Source organism: Lycium barbarum, chromosome 8, assembly GCF_019175385.1.
Source record: "Lycium barbarum isolate Lr01 chromosome 8, ASM1917538v2, whole genome shotgun sequence".
NCBI lineage: Eukaryota > Viridiplantae > Streptophyta > Magnoliopsida > Solanales > Solanaceae > Lycium > Lycium barbarum.
The window spans coordinates 97,020,525-97,042,010 of NC_083344.1; the positions used below are offsets into that span (position 1 = coordinate 97,020,525).

The 21,486-nt window shown below is 40.7% G+C and overlaps 1 protein-coding gene across 1 annotated transcript; it reads right to left on the bottom strand.

The window, feature by feature from the left end:
• Positions 1 to 3,193: 3,193 nt before the first annotated feature.
• Positions 3,194 to 13,387, bottom strand: LOC132607991 (uncharacterized). Its single transcript, XM_060322074.1, has 3 exons — positions 12,945 to 13,387; positions 11,769 to 11,852; positions 3,194 to 3,533 (listed from the first exon to the last, which is right to left on the bottom strand). The coding sequence occupies exons 1-3, from the start codon at positions 13,385 to 13,387 to the stop codon at positions 3,194 to 3,196; spliced, it is 867 nt and encodes a 288-aa protein (XP_060178057.1).
• Positions 13,388 to 21,486: the final 8,099 nt, after the last annotated feature.

Here is a 21,486-nt window from a genome sequence, read left to right on the forward strand (position 1 = left end):
TGGATGAAGATACTCCACTTGAGGAGAACCCCAACTGTAATTCCAAGGAGAACCGTGACTTGTATCAACCCTAGTGAGCATCCACGTACTTGATTCTACCAAATCTTGATGTTTAGCCCTTGATTTCTCTTGGATATATGTTAAGATGGTATGGAGAATGTGCTAGAGCCTTCTTAAGGTGTGGAGAATGAGTGAAATGAAAAATGAGGACTTGGGGGTCTCTTTTTATAAAAATTAAAAGCTGCCCGACGAGGATTATACGGACCCTTATACGGTCCGTATAACTTATACGGTCCGTATAAGTGATTGTATAATACCTCCAGTGAAAGACCCCTCTCTGGACAGGTTATACGGTCCCTTATACGGGCCGTATAAGTTATACGTGGCTGTATAACTCACAATTTCCGAAATTACTCCCGTTGTTTCGTTTAACTTCCAATTCTTAAGGAACCTTCTTAACACTTGCTTAATACATCATTAACCACCTAAGTATCCTTATTACTTCTTCCCAAGACTTTACTAATCAATCCTTAGCTCGATAGTTTGCAAAACCTTTCATAAACACCACTTACACTTCATTTGTCCTTATCGAACTCTATTTCACCAACGCATATAACTTCAAATCTTATCGCATGCACCCTAAAATTACCAAGTACCCAGCTTAATATTAACCTTAAGCTCACGTTAGTCTACTTACGACACAACGACATGAAATTTTTGAGGTGTAACAATATCCTCCAGTGCTCACCCTAAATGCTAGTGAATCAGGCCTCGGGATCACTCACGAGGGGTGACTTGCGTACTCTGCACTCATAAAAAGAGTACAGCAAGGTAGCATCAGTAAAAAACACGGTACTGAGTAAGCATCATAGGCTGATAACAGTTAGATCACTCATGCATACAAGGAAATGGAAAGATAATCATGCTCACAGACAGATACAAGTCAACAAGTCCAAGTAGTACAATCAATTACCAAACGATGTCTCAAATATTTCATGAATTCAAACATAAATCAATAATCACCCAATAACTCAAATATCATCGATGATCATTATCAATCCAAATGACAAAGGAACATATAATGTATATGCAAATGGAATTCAATGCAATGATACACACATGCTCCAGGATGGACGATGTCCACCTCTCGACATTCATGACCCATGGGGGATTGCTAAGTCCATGTACCGTCACTCCATATCACACTGCCTAGAATGACTCCTCTATCCAATATCATTGCTAAGCACTCCGTATCACACAACATAGAGATGGCTATGCAAATATAGTAGTGTCGCATGAATCATACTTACCTCCGTCATCACCATCTTCCAATACCAAGATCAAGACAGATATATCATGGATATGAGAAAGTATGTCATGCACTGAGAATATCATAAATAACATATGTATTCCAGTGAATTCATATAAGGGCAAACATCATAGTACAAGTATCACATGAATCTATTTCTACCAATCAGTCTCCCATAGTACATAAAAACCACTAATTCACATAAGAAAAGCAAAGCATAAACCTAGGGATTCTACGGGCCACGAGCCCGAACACACAAGTCACACAACAGTACCAACCTAAGGATTCCATCCCAAACTTCATACCCGAAGGTTCACATGATGTCTCCAACAATTCCCTAATACTACATACGAGTCGCTAACCGGAGTCTAACAAAAAAGGTAAGCTATAACCTATCTGCAGTGTCGAACAGGAAACCCAAACAAATCATGCGAGCGCCTTTCCCTTCCTCAATGCCTCCAAATACTCAAGGTCTATTTATAACATAATATAGATTAGAAATCATGAAAAATATTACCCATATTGCTAGGCTTTTAATTTGGTCAACTTAAGCCTATGGAATTTGAAGAAATAGGCCCACAAGGGTAAAATGGGAAATTTGGAAGTGAAACATGCAATACAAGTATAAGTCATCAAAACCCACTAATAAATTCCTAAAACAACTCAATATTAAGCTAAATTTGTATTTAAAGATAAATCCCCAATTTAGGGTATGAACCCTAACTCTCAATTTCATAAATTGGTTACTAATAGTGAAGGGTTAGTGTTTATATAGCTATTACCCATCAATTCCATACTAATATAAGCTTATTCCATCAACAAACCAAGGTTTGATAACCAAAAGTTCATTCAAGAAAGAAACCCCAAAAACCTTCTTTCACCCTAATGTTAGTGGAAGACTCTAACATCAATTAGGGAGTTTCTAACGTTATTATGAATCATAAATGAAGAATAGGGTTAGATGAAGTTACCCCAATGAAGAATTGCCTCAGAATCTCTTGTTTTGCTCTTAAAATAGCTCTAGAACCGAGAGTAATAGGGTTCTAAAAAGAATTTAAGGCATTTAAGTCTGGTCGTACTCTGCTACGGCGGTCACCCCACTTTACACTAAGCCGCTATAGCGGTAGGTCCATCGCAAGGGCGATACCGCTGCCGTAGTGCTGCTGCCGCTGCAGCGGACACCAGTCACCAGAAAGCTATGGTTTCGACCATTCTCAACCCGAAATCCGATTGACCATTCTAAACCCAAAATCTGACTATCACCCAAGGCATCACAGATACAAAAAAAACATGCAAACACACATTAAAACGCGCTACGAAGTCACCCGTGGCCTCATATTTTCCAACGGGAGTTACTTTGACAGAGTCAACTCCCAATACCTCAAAATAATTTCCAAGCCAAGTCTCAAAATGCACTCTAATGAATTGGAAAGAGAACAGAACATACCTGCAAGTCACTAATGACCATCCAGACCTCTCGAAATTGATGGATTTTCGAAAAAGATCCATTTACCCAGAAGTCAACTTTGGGTCAAACATTTTTTGCTTTAAGGCTTATTATCACAAAAACCAATCTAATATTTACCGCTAACCGCGAAAATCGTACCACCCGTCCCTGTAAGTCTATATAAGCAAAAGAAGCTCGAAAAAAGATTAACTAGGTCAAAAGTACCGTAATGGCCAAACGGGTCGTTACATCATATACCAATTAAATAATCGCTTAACCTCGAACGACAAGGAAGTGGAACAGGGAAAACTACCTGAATCTGCGAACAACTGGGGATATCTTTCGTGCATATCTGACTCGGTCTCCCAAGTAGCCTCCTCAACAGGACGATGCTTCCATTGAACCTTCACAGACCTCAATTTCTGAACCTGCCTATCTCAGATCGCTATAGGCTCCTCCTCATAAGACATATTCTCATCAAGCAACACAGAATCCCAACAAACTATATAGGAACCATCAGAATGATACTTTTTCAGCATGGGCATATGAAAAATTAGATGAACACCTGATAGGCTCGGTGGCAATGCCAAATTATAAGCAAGATCTCCAACTTTACGGAGAACCTTAAATGGGCTAAGGTACCTCGGGCTCAACTTCCCCTCTTCCCAAATCACATAATACCCTTCATGGGTGAGATCTTCAGAAGCACCTGGTTGTCTACCCCAAACTCTAAATCCCAAACCCTCTGGTCCGCATACATCTTCATTCGACTCTAAGCTGTTAGAAGCTTTTCCTGAATAAGCTTCACCCTGTCCAAAGACTCTCTCAACAAATATGTGCCCTACGGGCGAACCTCGATTGCATCAAACCAACCAATAGGACAACGACACCTCCTACCATACAAAGCCTCGAACGATACCATATTAATACTCGAATGGTAGCTATTGTTGTACGGAAACTACACTAGGGGCAAGAACTGTCCCAATTACCACCAAAATCAATGACATATGCTCTCAGCATATCCTCGAGCACCTGAATAGTCCTCTCAGACTGACCATCAGTCTAGGGATGAAAAGTTGTACTCAGGTCCAACTGGGTACCCAACTCTGTTTGAAAAGCCTTCCAAAAATTGGAAGTAAACTGGGGACCTCAATTCGAAAAGATGGAAATAGGGACCCCGTGCAATCGCTCAATATCACGAACATAGATCCTAGCGAACCTCTCCGCAGTATAAGTGACCTAAACTAGAATGAAATGAGTGAACTTAGTCAACTGGTCAATAATAACCCACACAGAATCAAACTTGCTAGGGTCTTCAGAAGACCCACAATGAAATCCATGCAATTCCTCTCCCACTTCTACTCGGAGCACGCCACCAGATCTCTGGTGCTAATACTTCACTTGTTGAAAATTCTGACACTTAGCCATAAAATCTGCAATATCTCCTTTCATCCTCCCCCACCAGTAGTGCTGTCTCAAATCACAATACATCTCTGTGGCACCTGGATGAATGGAGTAGCTCGAACTATGGGCCTCAGTCAAGATAAAATGAATCAAATCACTAACACGAGGAACATGCGTCCCTTGATCCTCAAGATCCCCTCACTATCAAGAATGGACTCATTGGCCTCACCTCTCAGAACCTTATCTCGAATCTTACATAACTTATCATACTGAAACTGATGAGTCCTGATCTGCTCTAACGGGGACGATCTGACCTTAACAAAAGCTAAGACTCTGCCTGGAACTGAAATATCAAGACGAACGAAACTGTTGGCCAGAGTCAGAACCTACATGGCCAACGGACGCTCAGAAACAACCAAAAGGGCTAAACTCCCCATACTTATGGCCTTGCGGCTCAAGGCATCAGCAATAACATTGGCTTTCCCTGGATGATAAACAATAAAGATGTCATAGTCCTTCAGGAGCTCTATCCATCGACGCTGCTTGGAAGTAAGATCTCTTTAGGTAAACACGTGCTGAAGGCTACAGTGGTCAGTGAAAACCTCATAGTGGACACCATGCAAATAATTCCTCCAAATCTTCAAAGCGAAGACCACAGCTAGCAACTCCAAATCATGGGTAGGGTAGTTCCTCTCATTGATCTTCAACTGACGGGAAGCATAGACTATGACACTACCCTCCTACATCAAGACAGCACACAAACCCACGTTGGATCTGCCTTTTTATTTGCATGTCAAATTCTTTTCTTTGAAAAATTTGAGTGTAGTTCCCTTACATATGGGCTATTTTTAGGCTGAATCTATCACATATGAAATATATTTCCTCCTATATATGAGGATAAATGATCTTTTACAAAGAAGGGAAAAATATTATAATTAAATATATATGTTTTTAGTTCATGATTTACTCCAGATTTGGTTCGGGTTAAACGTATACATACGCTAAGACCCCTTGCCTATTACTTCTAACGAAGGAAGTCTTAGTATATTTGGAAGAGGTTATTTTAATTCGGCATTGGGCCGCAAAACAAGTTGAATTAATGAAGGATAATCACCTACTATATATTTTGGACTTAAAATTTTATAAGTTAAAAAGGAAGGATAATGATATTTTTGATGAAATGTTGACGGATTCTGACCCAAACTTCAATTCTTTTGGTTTTCATAAAGGGGCTCAAGACTAACTTTAAAATTTGAAATCTGGTCTCGAGAGTAGTTTAGTGGGCCGTTGCCCAAAATTAGATTTTGTTGGTTTGAGATTTATCAAAATCATGCCAGTTTCTCAAGAGCAAGGCACAGTATACACATTGATTTTTCGAGTTTACCGTGATACCAAGAACCTTTTATTGCTATTTTTACAAACTGGATTTATTTTGAAAAGAGTCGTGTCCCTTTTAATGCTAAATGAAATCTTTGACGAATAATTTCAATAGAAAATCGTTTTAGTGCTAATGTCTACCCGAATTTCTCATTCCTGTTTATCTCTTTATAGGAAAATACCGGTTTTCCCTTTATTTTAGAAATTCTTTTGAAAGGGAAAAAATAGGTTTGTTTGGAAATTCGCAAAACGGGGCCTAAAGTCCAACTAAATGGCTTAAGTATCGTTTGCCTAAAATGTCTAGTTCCAACCATTTGTTTCCAATAATGTTGTGAGTTTTACAAATACAAATGAAGATAAACATATCATATCACAAGAATGAAGCAAAACTTGGGGTGTACCAAGCCCCTTAAACATTTTCACCCATGGTTGGGCCTTCATAGACATATATTAGCTTTCCTTATTTCTCGTACTTGGTAGAATTTGAAAAAATGGTCCTATTGGGCCTTAGGAGGCTGTATCCCCGGCCCAAGTAGCCATGCGAAGAGTAAGAGAGGGAGGGGGGAGAAAAGAAAAGGAATTAGGTTATACTGAATCCTATGAAAATTCACATAATATACGCTGAAAATATACATATATAATGATAACATGGAGATAGGAATAGCCAAGCTGCCCTAGCATGATATTTTTTCCATGATGCATTTTAGTGATGTGTGGGCTAAGTGTATTAGAGTGGTATTAGGATGGTTGCCACCCTCCTTGTTCCCAGTGTCGCACAAGATCTAAAGGGTTTCATCAAACCCCAGGCATGGCTGGCACTGGGGGAAGGTTTGGCCAACCCTAAGTGATCCTCAACCTTACCACAATGAAGCACAAGTGCATAGTTATGGTCCAATATCATTGAACAGTTTTAGCCTTCATCCCAAGATAGAGTACAAATATAACTCTTAAGAGGGATTATCTTTAAGTCAAGCTTATGATACATGAATCATGAATATAGGTAGGGAATTCCAGGTCCCAGTTGGACTAAACAAGATGATGACACCAAGCAGGAATATGTAAGCTACACTTATAATAGAAAAGGGTATGCAAGGAATCATTTATGTCTCTTTGGATGGTGTTCCCTTTTAAAAAAGAAAACTGTATGATCTTCAACAATCTTAATAACTTTATTTCAGTTTTAACCCCTGATTATTCAAGTTCGCAATTTCTTTTAAAGCTCTTCCCTTGGTATTCAATTCAATCATGTGTAGATGTTCCCAGTTTCACCAGTCAGTCTTTATTAAACACTTATCAATGCATGTCTGATTTAGCTTATTCCCCTGACAGTAAATCTACATGATTTTAGAAGGATGTATTCAGTCAACATGCACCACCACGGGCTTAGGAAAATGTCATGGTGCCTTTTATACAAAGGGAAGATGTGGTGGATCCCATAATGTCATGATCACCCCTTCTTTAAATCCCCTCTCAAAGAACCTTCTTTGAAAAGAATCTTCCTGGCCAATTATAAAGGCTATTTGCTACCAAGAATTTTTCCTAGTGCCAAGTGTCTTAATAAGTTTAATTACAAGAATGTATAAATGGTTAGGCTCATTTAGGCTAGAGTCATGATCATTTTAACACTAGAAGCCAGCAAAATCCATGCAGGGTCACAACATAAGTCAAATGTCATCAGCAAATTCCTTAAGTCACTCTACAAAACTGCCCTAGACTAGCCTAGAAGGGTAACAATGTTGTGTCATATCACAAACCCCACTTAGATATACCGTGGAAAGTGTATATGAGACAGTCAAGGAGATAAAGACAATCTAACATCTTCACAGGTCCTTAAAGATCAAGTCTAGACAAAAATTACTCAAGTAGGGTACAATAGGAAATTCCCATTTTTTAACTTAGGCTGATTATATTCCAACGGAACCCATACAAAGCATTTCATGTTTTAACAACACAGGCCAAAAGGGGACAATTTGATCTTAAATATGGGATAACTACTCTCTTTCCAGAAAAGCATCCAAAGTCTCTAACTGAAGCACAAAGGGGACTCAGACAACAATGTTGATGAAGCACATTTCTGAAGCTGTCATACAAGTGCAAAGAACAAAGTGACACTTTATGAACAGGTCACATGGCAGACACTTTAGGGTTCTAATACAATTCTTGTAAGACTATTTAATTAGCAAAAGATTGACTTAGACCCCCCCCCCCCTCCGTTTGGTTAACCTATTCTCTAGACAGGATCCTCCTTAACCTACACATGGTTCAATCTAGTCTAACCAGCCTCACCTTCTTTTTCTTTTGTCATGTTTTAACAAGTTGAATTAGCAGGGTAATGACATTTTATCAAACCAATGGTTCATTGTTAATCTAGCCTTTCCTTCCCTCCACACAGTCTTGTTTCAACACCCTCCTAGATTTATTCTCAGTATGATTCTATCCCTGATTTGCTTATTCAAACCATTATTTTAGTAGTGATTAATTACTGAGACTAAGTCCACTCAACAACTCCTCTAACCCTGCACTTCTATTGTCAATAGCAACTGGTTACTTTCATTAGTCAGACCTGATCAAGAAGGCACAATCCAATAAAGCTCCAAACACATCAACCTCTCATCATAGGAGAAGAAAATCACATAATAGGTTGTTAACCTTGTTTTAATTTAGCTTGCTTTTACAAATGAAACAGTAAGCCAAGCTGATTCTCAGAAAAAAAAAAAAGTGGTGGCTTAGTAGTGAAGAAAAAGAATGCTTGATCTATCTGTGTCTCTAATCCCTTTTCATCTTACTTACCAAGATCAATACAATTATTACACATTCATAGAGTTAACCAGCTAACAGGAAGCAAGAACAAATGACATAGAAGATTAACTTAAGGTACTAACGCAACAAGGTAACATCATCCATGGAAGACCCAACACATTTGCACACACACACTTTTAGGCACAACTTTGAAAAGGAATTTTCACTCAAGCATGATAAGATAGGAGGAGAACAACCTTACTTTGTAAAGAAATATCACAAATCAAACTGGTGACAGTCTAAGATATATTCAATAAGACAAATAAAGAGGTCCTCAAATACAACTAAAAAAAAAACATACTCAAGTCATGAATTCCTTTGGAGACAGGTATTGTAATATCATGATGCAAATATTACAATGTTGATCCCACAAACATGTCATAATAACTTTCTAATATTAAGCAGTGTCCATCAAACTGTCATACTAACCAAATTAATATCCTAAGCAACCTTACAACAACCTAGGTATTTTCTGATTAAATTAGCCCCTCTTGTTTCAATAGATACATATTAATGGTGTACTGCTGGCTCTTATCAAAACTCAAGCACACACAAGCCATTTCTAGACTCCAACAAACTTAAACACCTTTGCCAAGTTGCAGTACTAATCTAAGACACCCACCTTAAACCAAATAACAATATACTAGATTAAACACATAAATAGAGCACCATGTTTTGTAAGGAATTTACTCTAAAGCTTACTTAAACAATGCCTAAATCAACAATTATACTACAAAAAGCCATCAGGAGCATTCTAATAATACAGATTAACTACTAGCTTATAAAATGACAAAAAATATAAAAGAGGGGCTGGGTATTACCTTTTTTCGATGCAACCCTTGTCAAGAATGGGTTCGCAAGCTCCCTGTGCTTCCAACCCAAACTTAACCACAACAAAAATGAAGAGAAGTAAATAAATTTTTTACTGAGAGACTCAAACCAGATAGAGAGGTTTTCTTTTTCTGTCTAAAATTATACTTTGCTTCAAATTTCAGGTCATAACATAAAATTCTCAGTTTTTTCCAATTCTGAAAAAACTTGTTTTTGTTTGAAGGTTGGGGCTCTATTTATAGAACCCTAAGGCTGTGACAACACCTGATAATACCGATATGGGTTGAACTAATTTCAGTCAAATCACCTTTGCAAATGAAAATCTATGGTTGAAATTGACCAGATTCAAGAACGCATGGCCAGATTTGATTATTGTTCTACTCGATTTGGCCCGTTTGTACTCAACCAATAAGAATCGAACAAAATACAACAATACATTAGCTAAAATAAAGAACAAATGCAAAAATCGTGTAATAAATTCAAAAACCAAAAGGAAAATCGAAGATGAAAGCGACTTATACCGTGCTTGGAAAGAGTAAGATGAAAACAAGGTTGAATCATTAATGCTTATCACACAAAAGGGTGTACAAACGTTGTAAAGCCTTGTACTCTCTGTACTTTGCCATTTCTTGCATGAAAGAGAAGGCTCGAAGCCTTGGCGGCGCTAGGGTTTACATATGGGGAAAGGGAAGGGGAAGAGAAAAGGGCTATGGGTCGTTTGGCCCTTTCTTTTTTCTAAAAATGATAAGTGAAAGGCGTAGTTATCCCCTTATTATTTGACTAGGTCCGGGTCAGCCCCTATTGGGTTTGGATTAGGTCCAACCGTTTCTTGGGGAATAGTATGGGCCGCTCTTCTTTGTGTATACACTATACAAAAAGTGTATACACATATAATCACATATATGTTGTGTATACTTGGTGTATATGTTGAATACATTTAGTCATTAACCATTTATAATTAAAAATACTATTAAAGAAAATTTAAACCATGGGGAAAAATAGGTTGATATGTATTTTGTGATAAATAATAATATAAAAAAAGATAAATGATTTTTAAAGTTAGGTAAGTCGTGGATGGGCCTGAAATGCAATTGGTCCAAAGCATTCATTTTAATTGTTGCCTCTTAGCCTGTTTTTTTTTTTAGAAAATTAAGACAACATATTATTTTAAATAAAATACTAACAGGCTAATTTCTAAAAAATATAAGCTAATTCCTTTAAATGAAAGAACAATTAAATTAATTGATCCGGGCATTTTTGTTAAAAATCATTTAAGGCTATTAGAGATATTCAGCTTATTCACCCATTACCCAAGGACCCCGAGTGATTAAAATGACTTACGGTCGGTCAAAAATTAGGTGTCAACAGCTGCCCATTTGGTGTTCAGGGATGGCGGGGCCATCCCGGAGCAACGAAATTTGACTAACCTTAATTCTTTACTAACTCAACTTATTGAATCCTTCGTCTTTATGTAATTTCTACATACATGACCGGACCCTGGTTTCCGGGTTTCCTACATATTTCATGTCGTATGAGAATTCAGGCCATTTGTCGTTCGACTCAACTAAAACTTTAATAGATTTGTAAGAAACTTCCTGGGCATCCCAATATAGTGATTAGGTTTCTCAAGGAGTCTCGTTAGGATGTGACCGACTCTAGGGTCTTGAGTTTGCCTACATATCCATGTTTCTTGGGAATCAGGTCACATGTAGTTCGACAAACTGGAGAAAAGTAAATCCCTTATATGAGAGTACTCTCAGACTTCCTGGTGTGTATCCGACTGGTTGCGATTTTTGAAACAAAAGGAAAGAAAGAAACCGGACAAGTAGTGGCTGAGTCTGAGGTTGGATAGCTTCTAAATCTCATCCAGAGAGCTTGACTCTCATGGGAATCCTATCTTGATCGGCTGCGTAAGAACAAATTCCACGTTTGCTCCGCAAGTTGTCTGGGTCCAACTCAACAACCCACTCCTTTTGGGTGGTTGTGTGCTCTTTTCTTGATTTTGACAATATGTACATATTCTTGTGGAAATTTTGATGAATGACCCTCTTGGCTTGTTTGTATGAATGGCCCTCTTGGCTTGTTTGTATGAATGACCCTCTTGGCTTGTTTGTATGAATAGCCCTCTTGGCTGTTTATATGAATGACCCTCTTGGCTCGTTTGTATGAATGGCCCTCTTGGCTGTTGTATGAAGGGCCCTCTTGGCTTGTTTGTCTGAATGGCCCTCTTGGTTTTTTGTATGAATGACCCTCTTGGCTTGTTTGTATGAATGACCCTCTTGGTTGCTTGTATGAATGACGTCTTATTTTGTTTGTATGAATGACCCTCTTGGCTGTTTGTGTGAATGGCCCTCTTGGCTACTTTAAAATAAAGAATTTGAAAGTAAATTAAGAGGTGACAGGTATGGCCCTTGTGGCCTGATGATCTTTCTTTCGTCCGTAGTGTGGGTTGTGACCCTTGTGGTCGGATATGCCCCTTTGTTTTTGTCATGAACTTTTTGGTCGAATATGTCTTTATGCTCATCATTGTGACCCTTTTGGCCTGATGTGTCTTTGCCATTTGCTCTTTGTGACCCTTTTGGTTAGACGCGTCTTCAATACCATTTTTCGTTGTGATCCTTTCGATCTCTCTCCTCAGTTTGTGCTTTTGCCTTTGCTTTGTTGTTGTCCTGTAACAAGGAAAACCTGCATATACAGAAAAATTGTAAGTTTCCTAAGAAACCGATTAACTTGGTCGCCTTCCTGCTCGGTGTATCCTCTTGATTCCTTTTTGAACCCTCTTGGGCTCGGTATTCCAAGAGATGTTTTTGGGATGTACTTGTACTAAAAAATAATTCAAAGTAAAGTTTATAAAATGTGCGTTGTTTTTCCTTTCAGAAATGTTTTATTTCGTTTTGTTTCATGACGTGTGTCTTCTTTGTGCGGAAATCTGCTAATTCTCCTTAATAGCATTGTTGCTGACTCGGAATGTTTTGAGATCATTTCCCAAAAATTCTGCCATCGTTTCCAGACTCACTCTGGTCGTCCCTTATATTGTTTTGCTAAGCGCGAATTTTTGAGGTCACCTAAAAAATTTTGCATACTTTTCCCTTTCTTTTGTTGACCAACTCTGATAGGAAGTTTTGAGGTTCCCTCAAAAATTCTGCCCCAGTGTTGGGTTGGTACCGTCTGGTTGTCGTACTGATTCTTGCAAGCCTGATTTTGTTAGCTTTTTCCACTTCACTACCTCTGAGGTTTCCTGGGGGTTTCTAGTTTTTTCTTTTATGATGATCGAGCTTGAGAGTGCCTACGTATCCTATTGCAGTAGGAATTGAGGTCGAACGTAGTTCAAAATAAAGTAATTGAGTTTTGGTTTTACTAATAAAGCTACCGGGTCTGATGTGGACTACCTACGTATCCCATCGTGGGGAATTTAGGTCCTTGTGTAGTTCATTACATGGATGGTTTGTTTTGGTCCTATTCTAGTACGATTACAAGCAAAACGAAGCAATTACAAAGAAATTAGAAATGCGAGTACAAGCAAAATAGGATCCTAAATATAGTATCTCTTGAGTTCGTCTGCATTGATGGCTTTGGGCCACTCTTGCCCGTCCATCTCGGCTAAAACAACAGCTCCTCCTGAAATACATTCCTGACCATGTATGGTCCTTACTAGTTCGGCACAAATTTCCCTTTATACTCCTCTTGGTGAGGAAAGACTCGCTTGATCACTGTCCGATCTAGAAAAGTCGAGTTCTGACCCGCTTGTTGAAGGCTTTAGACATTCTTTGTCTGTACAGTTGTCCGTGGCATACTGCCACCATTCGTTTCTCCTCTACCATGGCCAATTGTTCATAACGGTTCTTGACCCATTTTGCATCTTTCCGTTCTGCCTCTTGAATAATTTTGAGTGAAGGGATTTCCACTTCCACGGGTATGATTGCTTCTATACCGTAAACGAGGAGGTATGGAGTTGCCTCGGTGGAAGTTCTGGTTATTGTTCTGTATCCCAACAAAGCGTAAGGCAGCTGTTCGTGCCAATTTTTGGAGTTGTCAACCATCTTCCTCAAAATTCTTTTGATGTTTTTATTGGCAGCTTCTACAGCTCCGTTCATCTGTGGCCGGTAGGCGGTAGAGTTCTTATGAGTGATTTTGAATTGTTCACTGATATCTTCATCAAATGACTGTTCAGATTGGCACCATTGTTCGTGATGATAAATTTCAGTACGCCGAAACGACATATCAGATTGGTTTTTACCAAGTCAGCTACCACCTTTTTTGTCACTGACTTGTGGGAAGTGGCCTCTACCCATTCGGTGAAATAGTATATAGCGACTAAGATAAAGCAATGTCCGTTGGAGGCTGGAGGTTCAGTGGCGACTAAGAGCACTCATCGTATGCAATTCTGAGGGTGGAACTTTTATTAGATCCCCGTGTATCTGGCATTGATGGCACTTTTGCACAAACTTACAGGAATCATGCTCCATGGTCATCCAGTAGTACCCTATCCTCAGGATTTTCTTAGCGAGGACGAATCCGTTCATGTAGGGTCCACACGCTCATGCGTGCACTTCTTTCAGTAGCTTTGTGGCCTCTTTAGCATCCACGCATCTGAGAAAACCGAGATCATGGGTTCCATTGTACAGCACTTCCTTGTTCAAGAAGAAGCTATTGGCCAATCTCCTGATGGTTTTCCTTTGATTTGCCGAACTCTCTGGTGGATACTCTCCTTTTTCCAGGTAGACCTTGATGTCAACGTACCATGGTCGGCTATTTGGCTCCGTCTCTACACAGGCGCAGTGGACCTGCTCTTCCTTTAGTGTAATGTCCAACGGATCAATGTGTGCGCTCTCAGGATGTTGGATCATAGACACTATCGTGGCTAAAGCGTCTGCGAACTCATTTTGAGCCCTTGGCATATGTTTGAAGTCAATACCTTTGAATCTTCTGCACAATCTTTGTGCCAAATTCACATATGGGAGTATTTTATCATTTTTGGTTGCCTAAATTCCTTTTACTTGATTTATGAGCAGATCGGAATCTCCGATCACCAATAATTCTTGTATGTTCATATCCAGTGCCATTCTGAGGCCTAGGATGCATGCTTCATACTCTTCCATATTGTTGGTGCATCTGAAATTGAGCTTTATGGCTATTGGATAGTGTTGTCCTGTCTCTGATATCAATGCGGCTCCAATGCCTCATCCTTTGTAGTTGACTGCTCCATCAAAAAACAATTTCCGGCTCGAGTATTGTTCCAACACCTCTTCTTCCATGGCCATCATCTCCTCATCCAGAAAGAAAGTCCGTAATGGCTCCAATTCATCGTCCATGGGATTTTTCACAAGGAGGTCCGCCAAGGCCTGTCCTTTTATTACTTTTTGCGCCACGTACGCGATGTCGAATTCACTTAGCAGCATTTTCCACTTGGCTAATTTTCGTATAGGCATTGGTTATCAGAAAATGTATCTCAGCGGATCCATTCGGGAGATGAGGTGAGTGGTGAACACTGATAGGTAGTGTCTCAGCTTTTGGGCGATCCAGGTTAAAGCGCAATAGGTTTTTTCCACAAGTATGTACCACGCTTCGCAAGAGGTAAACTTCTTACTCAAGTAGTAGATGGCATGCTCCTTTTTTCCATTTTCATCGTGCTGGGCGAGCATGCACCCGAATGCTTTTTTCGATATCGACTGGTACAGTAACCGAGGACTCCCTGGCCTGGGCGGTACCAAGACTGGAGGGTTAGAAAGATATCTCTTGATCTTGTCAAATGCCTCTTGGCACTCTTCTGTCCAATTTGTGGGAGCATCCTTCTTAAGCAACTTGAGAATTGGCTCTATCATCACAGTTGACTAGGCTATGAACCGCCCAATAAAGTTCAAACTTCCCAGGAAGCTCATGACCTATTTCTTGGTTTTGGGAGGCGGTAGCTCTTGAATTTCTTTAATCTTGGTAGGGTCCAGTTTAATGCCCCTACGGCTGACTATGAATCCTAGCAATTTTCTCGCGGGCAGTCCAAATGCGTACTTTGCGGGATTCAATTTTAAATTGAATTTGCAAAGTCTGTCGAAGAACTTGCGCAAGTGTGCAGTATGCTCTGCACTTGTCCTTGATTTTATGATGACATCGTCCATATAAACTTTGATTTCCCGATGCATCATATCATGAAACGGGGTAGTCATGGCTCTCATATATGTTGCACCGGCTTTTTTGAGGCCGAATGGCATCACCGTGTAGTGGTAGACTACCCAAGGGGTGATGCAAGCTGTTTTTTCAGCATCTTCTTCGCTCATGAGTGTCTGATGATATTTGGCAAAACAATCCACGAACGACTATAGCTCATGCTTAGCGCAGTTATCTATCAGGATGTGGATGTTTGGAAGTGGAAATTTGTCTTTTGGATTGGCCCGATTGAGATCTCGGTAGTCTACGCATATTCGAATCTTCCCGTCCTTCTTGGGAACTGGCACTATGTTGGCCACCCAAGTTGGTGTGGATGTTACTTCCACTATTCTGAACTCAATCTGCTTTTCTGCCTCTTCCTTTATCCTAATGCTCAAGTTGGGCTTAAATGTCCGAGTCTTTTGCTTAACTGGCGAGAAGCCCTCCTTGATAGGTAATATGTGGGCCACGATTTCGATGCTCAAACCCGGCATATCTTCTTATGACCAGGCGAAGACGTCCACATATTCCTTTAGCAGAGCTACAGGCTCTTCTTTCTGCGAAATCCCCACATAGGCACTGATTCGCATTTCCTTGACGTCCTCCTCGTTACCGAGGTTGATTACTCAGTCTCATCCATATTTGGTTTTTTCTTTTCTTCCAGCTCTTCCATTTCTTCTGCCAGTCCCTCTGGCATCATTGTTGATTCATTGGATTTCTCACACTCCCGTGGCCCATTTTCCTCATTCGTTTCACGACATATTATGATGTTTGCGTTTCTTTTATTATAGTTACTACTGAAAAAGAGAGGATGAGTAAGGTTAGGTTTCTTATTATCTATTATGTGCGTTTAGTTAGAAAACTTTTATTATGGTTATTATTATCATTATCCGATAAAGATAGCTGTTTTGTGAAAATTGAGGCTTTCGTTCGTTCAAAAGTAGATGTTGACAACTATGGTCTTGGTTTGGAACAACATCGGACTATTTCCATTTTTGCACATTACAAAGTAATTTAGGAAAAAGGTGATCATTCGGGCCTTAGTCGATGTTACTGTTTTTAGTAAAAAGGTTTTAAGAAAATCCATCTGTCTACCGAGGAACCAAGAGTGGAGTGGACGTCCAATTGCTCAGGTGCTCTCCCGGCCTCAGACAGCCAATGTCGGGTGCCCTTTGATCTTCTTCAATAATTGTGTAGCATCCCCCTTAATGAAATAGTGACTCGAGACCCTTATCCGTTTCTTCTTCGTTCAGTGTCAACACCTTTCTGGAACATGACTGGTACAGACCCGGGATTGGACGAGGCAGACTCCTCATTTTGGGCTCTCTCTTTATTTCCCTTGTGAGCTCATCTTCATTAGGAGTATACCCTAGGCCGAAGTGGTAGTATTCTTTTGGGATTGGGACAGGCTCTGTTATCCCTTTAAGGTCTCTTCCTAGACTTTGCCTATCTCGAAACCATTTTTCAGCATAGTGGAGGCGATCATCCTGTATACTGATGGCATGGCCTTACCGTCCTCTTACTCTGCATGAGTGGCTCCCACATATTCTACTACGTGAACGTTTGGCGAGTGAGGGCTTCCATAGATCATAGGGATAATGTTGTAGGGATATCTCTGATCATCCTTTTTCAGCAGCAACATCGATTTCCTGTTCTTGCTATTCAAATTTCATGGCTTGGTGCAGAGTCGACGGGACTACACCAGCGAAGTGTATCCAAGGTCTTCCTAAGAGCATATAGTAGTTTGCAGTGATTTCCATGACATGGAATTATACTGTAAAGGATAAGAGCCCAACCTGGATTTGCAGATCTATCTCTCCAAGGGAATCGCTGAAAGACCTATCAAATCCTCTGACGTTTGTTCCACTTTGACGGATCTTTCTTGTACCACAGCCGAGGTGGATCCATGTGGTTACATGGAAAATATTGAGGCCCGATCCGTTATCTATTAGCACCCTTCCTACAGCTTTGCCGTGACATTCCATAGTGATGTTAAGGGCTCTAATGTGGGTCGTTCCTTCTGCCGATAAATCCTCTTTGGAGAACCAGGTCTTGTGTTCTCCGTTGATATAGGCTTCTAGCCCAGCCAGATCTTCACTGCTTGTGCCCGTCGGTACATGTGCTTCGTCTAATACCCTCACGAGGGCCTGCCTGTGTGATGGGGAGCTGGCTAGAAATAATAGTACTGATATCTGCGCAGGTGTTTTCTTCAAGCGTTCAACAATGGAGTAGTCTTTCGGCTGCATGCGCCGCCAGAAATCCTCAGCTTCCTCCTCTGTTATCGCTCTCCTTTGGGTGTTTTCTTTCCTTGCAGCATTCTGAGCTAATTCCTCAGGTGTGTAACATGTCCTGGAGCGGGCCATTCCTTGGGCCATAGCCGCTTGTGCAATAATGGACTTTGTAGGACTGTCCGGCTATGCCACTTGAGCCACCACGGGTGCCGATAGCAGGGGTTTGAATCTTGGTTTTATGGTTGTGGCCTCTGATATTGGGACAAGAACCTCAAACTTTGGACACTCCTGGAGCCTAAGGGAAGCCACTGTGTGCTCCAAGGATTCGACCACTTTAGGGATTAGTGCTTTGCAGGCTTCCCTATCTTCATTCTTCTCGATCATGTGTACTCCATTGTTTCCGTGGTTGGGCAATGGGTTTGTGTTCACATTATGGGCTATAGTTTCCAAGACGATTTCTCTTTTGACAATCAGGTTTTAGATCTTGTGCTTAAGATTTATACAATCTTCAGTGCTGTCCATTCCCGCCTGAATGATAGGCGTAGGTTTGATCGGCCTGGTAGAATCAATTTTCTGGCTATGCTGGTTTTGGTGGAACCTTCCAAATCAGACCTGCGGTCAACATCCTCTCCAAGAGCTGAGTTCTGAGCTCGATAAGCGTAGGGAACTCTCTTACTGGCCTCCACTCGAAAGCAAGACGTGGAGCGTTGTATGTTGGGGGTGGCGGTTGGTTTTGATAGTTTTGTGGCAGTTGATAGGCTTGTGGTGGGTTGTTTGGGCGATAGTTCTGTTAGGGTAGTGCTTGGTAGGTGGCAGCGGGTACACGGACACTAGGCAGAGCTGCGTAAGTTGGGACAGTGGTAGTAAAGTTGGGTTGTGCGTACTACACAGGCATTGGATAATTTATGAGGTGTGTAGCTATAGGGGTAGATAGTGGTTCTTTTGGGTTTGGATTTAGTGTGTGGAATATGCTAGCTACGTCCTCTTTCTTCTTGCAGAAGGCTCCTGCAGCGGCTTGCCCCGATGCTTTGTTGAATAAGCTAACTATCTTCCCAGATTTGAGGCCATCTTCTATAGCCTGTCCCATTTTGACCAATTCAACAAACGGTCTTTCGGCCATGGACAACATTCTGTCGTAAAAATCGGATTCTTGGGACCTGATGAACACAAAGACTGGTTCTCCTTCACAGATCGGGGGTTGCACGCGTGCCGCCTCGGCCTTCCACTTGCTAGCGAATTTCCTGTAGTTTTCTGTTGATTTATGTTTGACCTGTTCCAGGTAATAACGGTCTGGCACTGTTTCGACGTTGAAGCGAAACCTTTGCATGAAGGATTCCGCCATATCTTCCCCGACATACCACTGTCACATATCTTGAGTTGCGAACATTCAGTGGCTTCTCCAGTTAGGCTACGACTGAATAGTCGCATGATCAGGGGTTCGTTTTTTCTTTACTCTAACCAATTGATCACAGTAGGATTGGAGGTGTTCTTTGGGATTACCCGCTCCATTGAACATTTCATAATTCAGGATTTTGAATTCCTCGAGGAAGTCCAAATCTGGATGCATGCACAAGTCATTGTATCTTAGGCCCGTAGCCATTCTTACAGATCTGTTGGACTTTTCTAGTAATTATTCCATCTTTTTCTCCATTTCTTTTTCCCGCTTGTCCTATTCATCCCTCCAAGCTTTTCCCATTTCTTTGTAATGTTCCAGTTCTTTGTTCACTGGAGAGCACCCGTTGGGGATGTTAGAAGTGAAAAACGAGACCTGGTGCGCGATGTGGTTTAGCGGGGTATTAGTGGTTTGCCCAATTAGCGGAGCTGGGGCTAGCAATTGGCCTGCCGCACCAACAAAATAGTGTGCTTGGTAAGAAAAGACTGAGTGGGTGGTCCCTGGGATTTGAGTGTATTTTTCTGGGGAAGGAGTGCGGTACGAGGTTCCAACGTGATTTGGGTTGGTGGAGCTTAGTGGAGGTGGGGCGGTTCTGGTGGGTATACGGGGAAATGATCGCGCATCGTCGAGCTCAAGAAAGGAAATGGTGGAGGAGGCCTCCTCTCTTCTATCGAGATGTCTTTGCCTGTCTTTGTGTCACGACCCAGCTAGGGGCCGTGACGAGTACCCTGGGCTAGCCACCGAGCACTACTCATTCTGCTACTCACCTTACCCATTTAATGCTCTTTTATCAATTCATGCTTAAGACATAAGAAAATCATCTTTTCATTTGAGAACATAAAAATACTATTATATACATAAGCCTCTCGGCCATCAAAATAATATAAACATGAACATAGAAGCCTCTCGTGAGACCATCTACCCACACTGCGCATCTACGAGCCTCTACTGACATACTATACATATAGGTGGAACAAGACTCCAGCATGCCAAAAATATACATATACCAAGAGAATAATCATGAGCACCTCCGGACGATGGAGTGCTCGCAATCAGCTGGCAGCTACTAAGAATCTGGATCGAGTTTACCTCCCTGTCTACCTGTGGGCATGAACACAACGTCCAAAGAAAACAGATGTCAGTACGAATATTGTACTGAGTATGAGAGGCATGAACAATAATAATACATCAAGGAAATAAGGGAGGCATCAAGTATGGAGCAACTGTACCTGACTGGGAATTACATGAAAAGTAATGCATGCTGACTTACTTTTAAGCTTATCATCATCTCATGTATGCATATCATATATATATAAACTGCCCGACCATATGGGTGCGGTGTGATAATCAGTAAAATTAGCCCGCGTCCAGGCCTCCCGCGTCCGGGGTACCATATCATGCCGCCCACTAATGGTGTTTGCCCATGCCAACTGGCCAAGGTGTATAAGCTGCCCGCCTTAGCGGTGACTGCCCGACCAACTAGGCACGGTGTAATATCATCATAACATGCTCATTATAATATGCTTATCAAAACATATGCATAAAGACTCTAAGACAACCATACTTTATCGAGGTCACGTAAGGTCGTGAACCCTCGATTTCATTATGAAAATTTATAAACATTCTGCCTCACCTTGAAGGAATTAGTATGTAAGGTGAGTGTAAGCAAGGAATTCCATCATACCACTACTGAACTCATGACATTGCTCTTATCTCGTATCATTATGCATGATCTTACACTCTTAGCTTTTAGGAGCATAAGAGAGTCGTGAAAAAGAAAGAAGAATCATGTCATAGGATTCATGCCATAGAAAGAAAGGACTAGCCTCACATACCTTTGTCGTTTAGCTAAGCTATCGTTCACGTGTTCTCCTCCAATATCACGTCGCTACCTTCACGAGAGAGTTCGCATTAACATTAGTTAATCGATTATGAGAAAGTATCGTTATTTCTAGGAAAAATTGGGCAGCATTTCCTTTGTTTTTACTACTTTTCCCACGTTCTATATCAACTCCTAAACATTTACAACAACACTTCACAATATCGTATCAACAATCGTCATTCATATACGTTGAGCAAAATCCACCATTTTTTTCCATTTTCTCCACATTTATGGTTATAGTTCGTTATCGCGTTTTCTCATATATAATGCCTACTTCCTGGTCTAAACATCATTTACAACATATTCATAATCATGGCCATCAACGTTTATGGTTCCATTCGACTACCATTCAATCATGACACTATTCTCCCATTTAAGACCCATTTTCCATGTCTTTCTACAGTTCAAGCATCTTAGCTTTCCAATACCTTAAACAATATGATAAAGTCATGAAACTTACCTTAGATGGTGGTGGAACAAGCCTAGAGTGGAGTTCTTCCTTTAGCACTAAAACCCTACTTCACCTCTTTTAGAATTTCTTGGTTTGGATGAACTTCACTTGCGTTTCACACACTTTGTTTCATGGATTTAATGTGGTTGATCTTGATCTCCCTTTGATTCTCTTAAATTCTTCTGGATGAAGTGTTTTGGATTACTCTAAAGAGTTCTTGA

Excerpts from the sequence above, each read along its gene's own strand:
- LOC132607991 (XM_060322074.1), bottom strand. The coding sequence starts at position 13,387 with ATGTCGTTTCGGCGTACTGAAATTTATCATCACGAACAATGGTGCCAA. Across the intron at positions 11,853-12,944 it reads GCAGTATGCCACGGACAACT|GTTTTCCTTGTTACAGGACA; the intron begins GTACAGACAAAG and ends CTGTATATGCAG. Across the intron at positions 3,534-11,768 it reads AAGGATCACAACGAAAAATG|CTTAGAGTCGAATGAAGATG; the intron begins GTATTGAAGACG and ends AGCTTCTAACAG.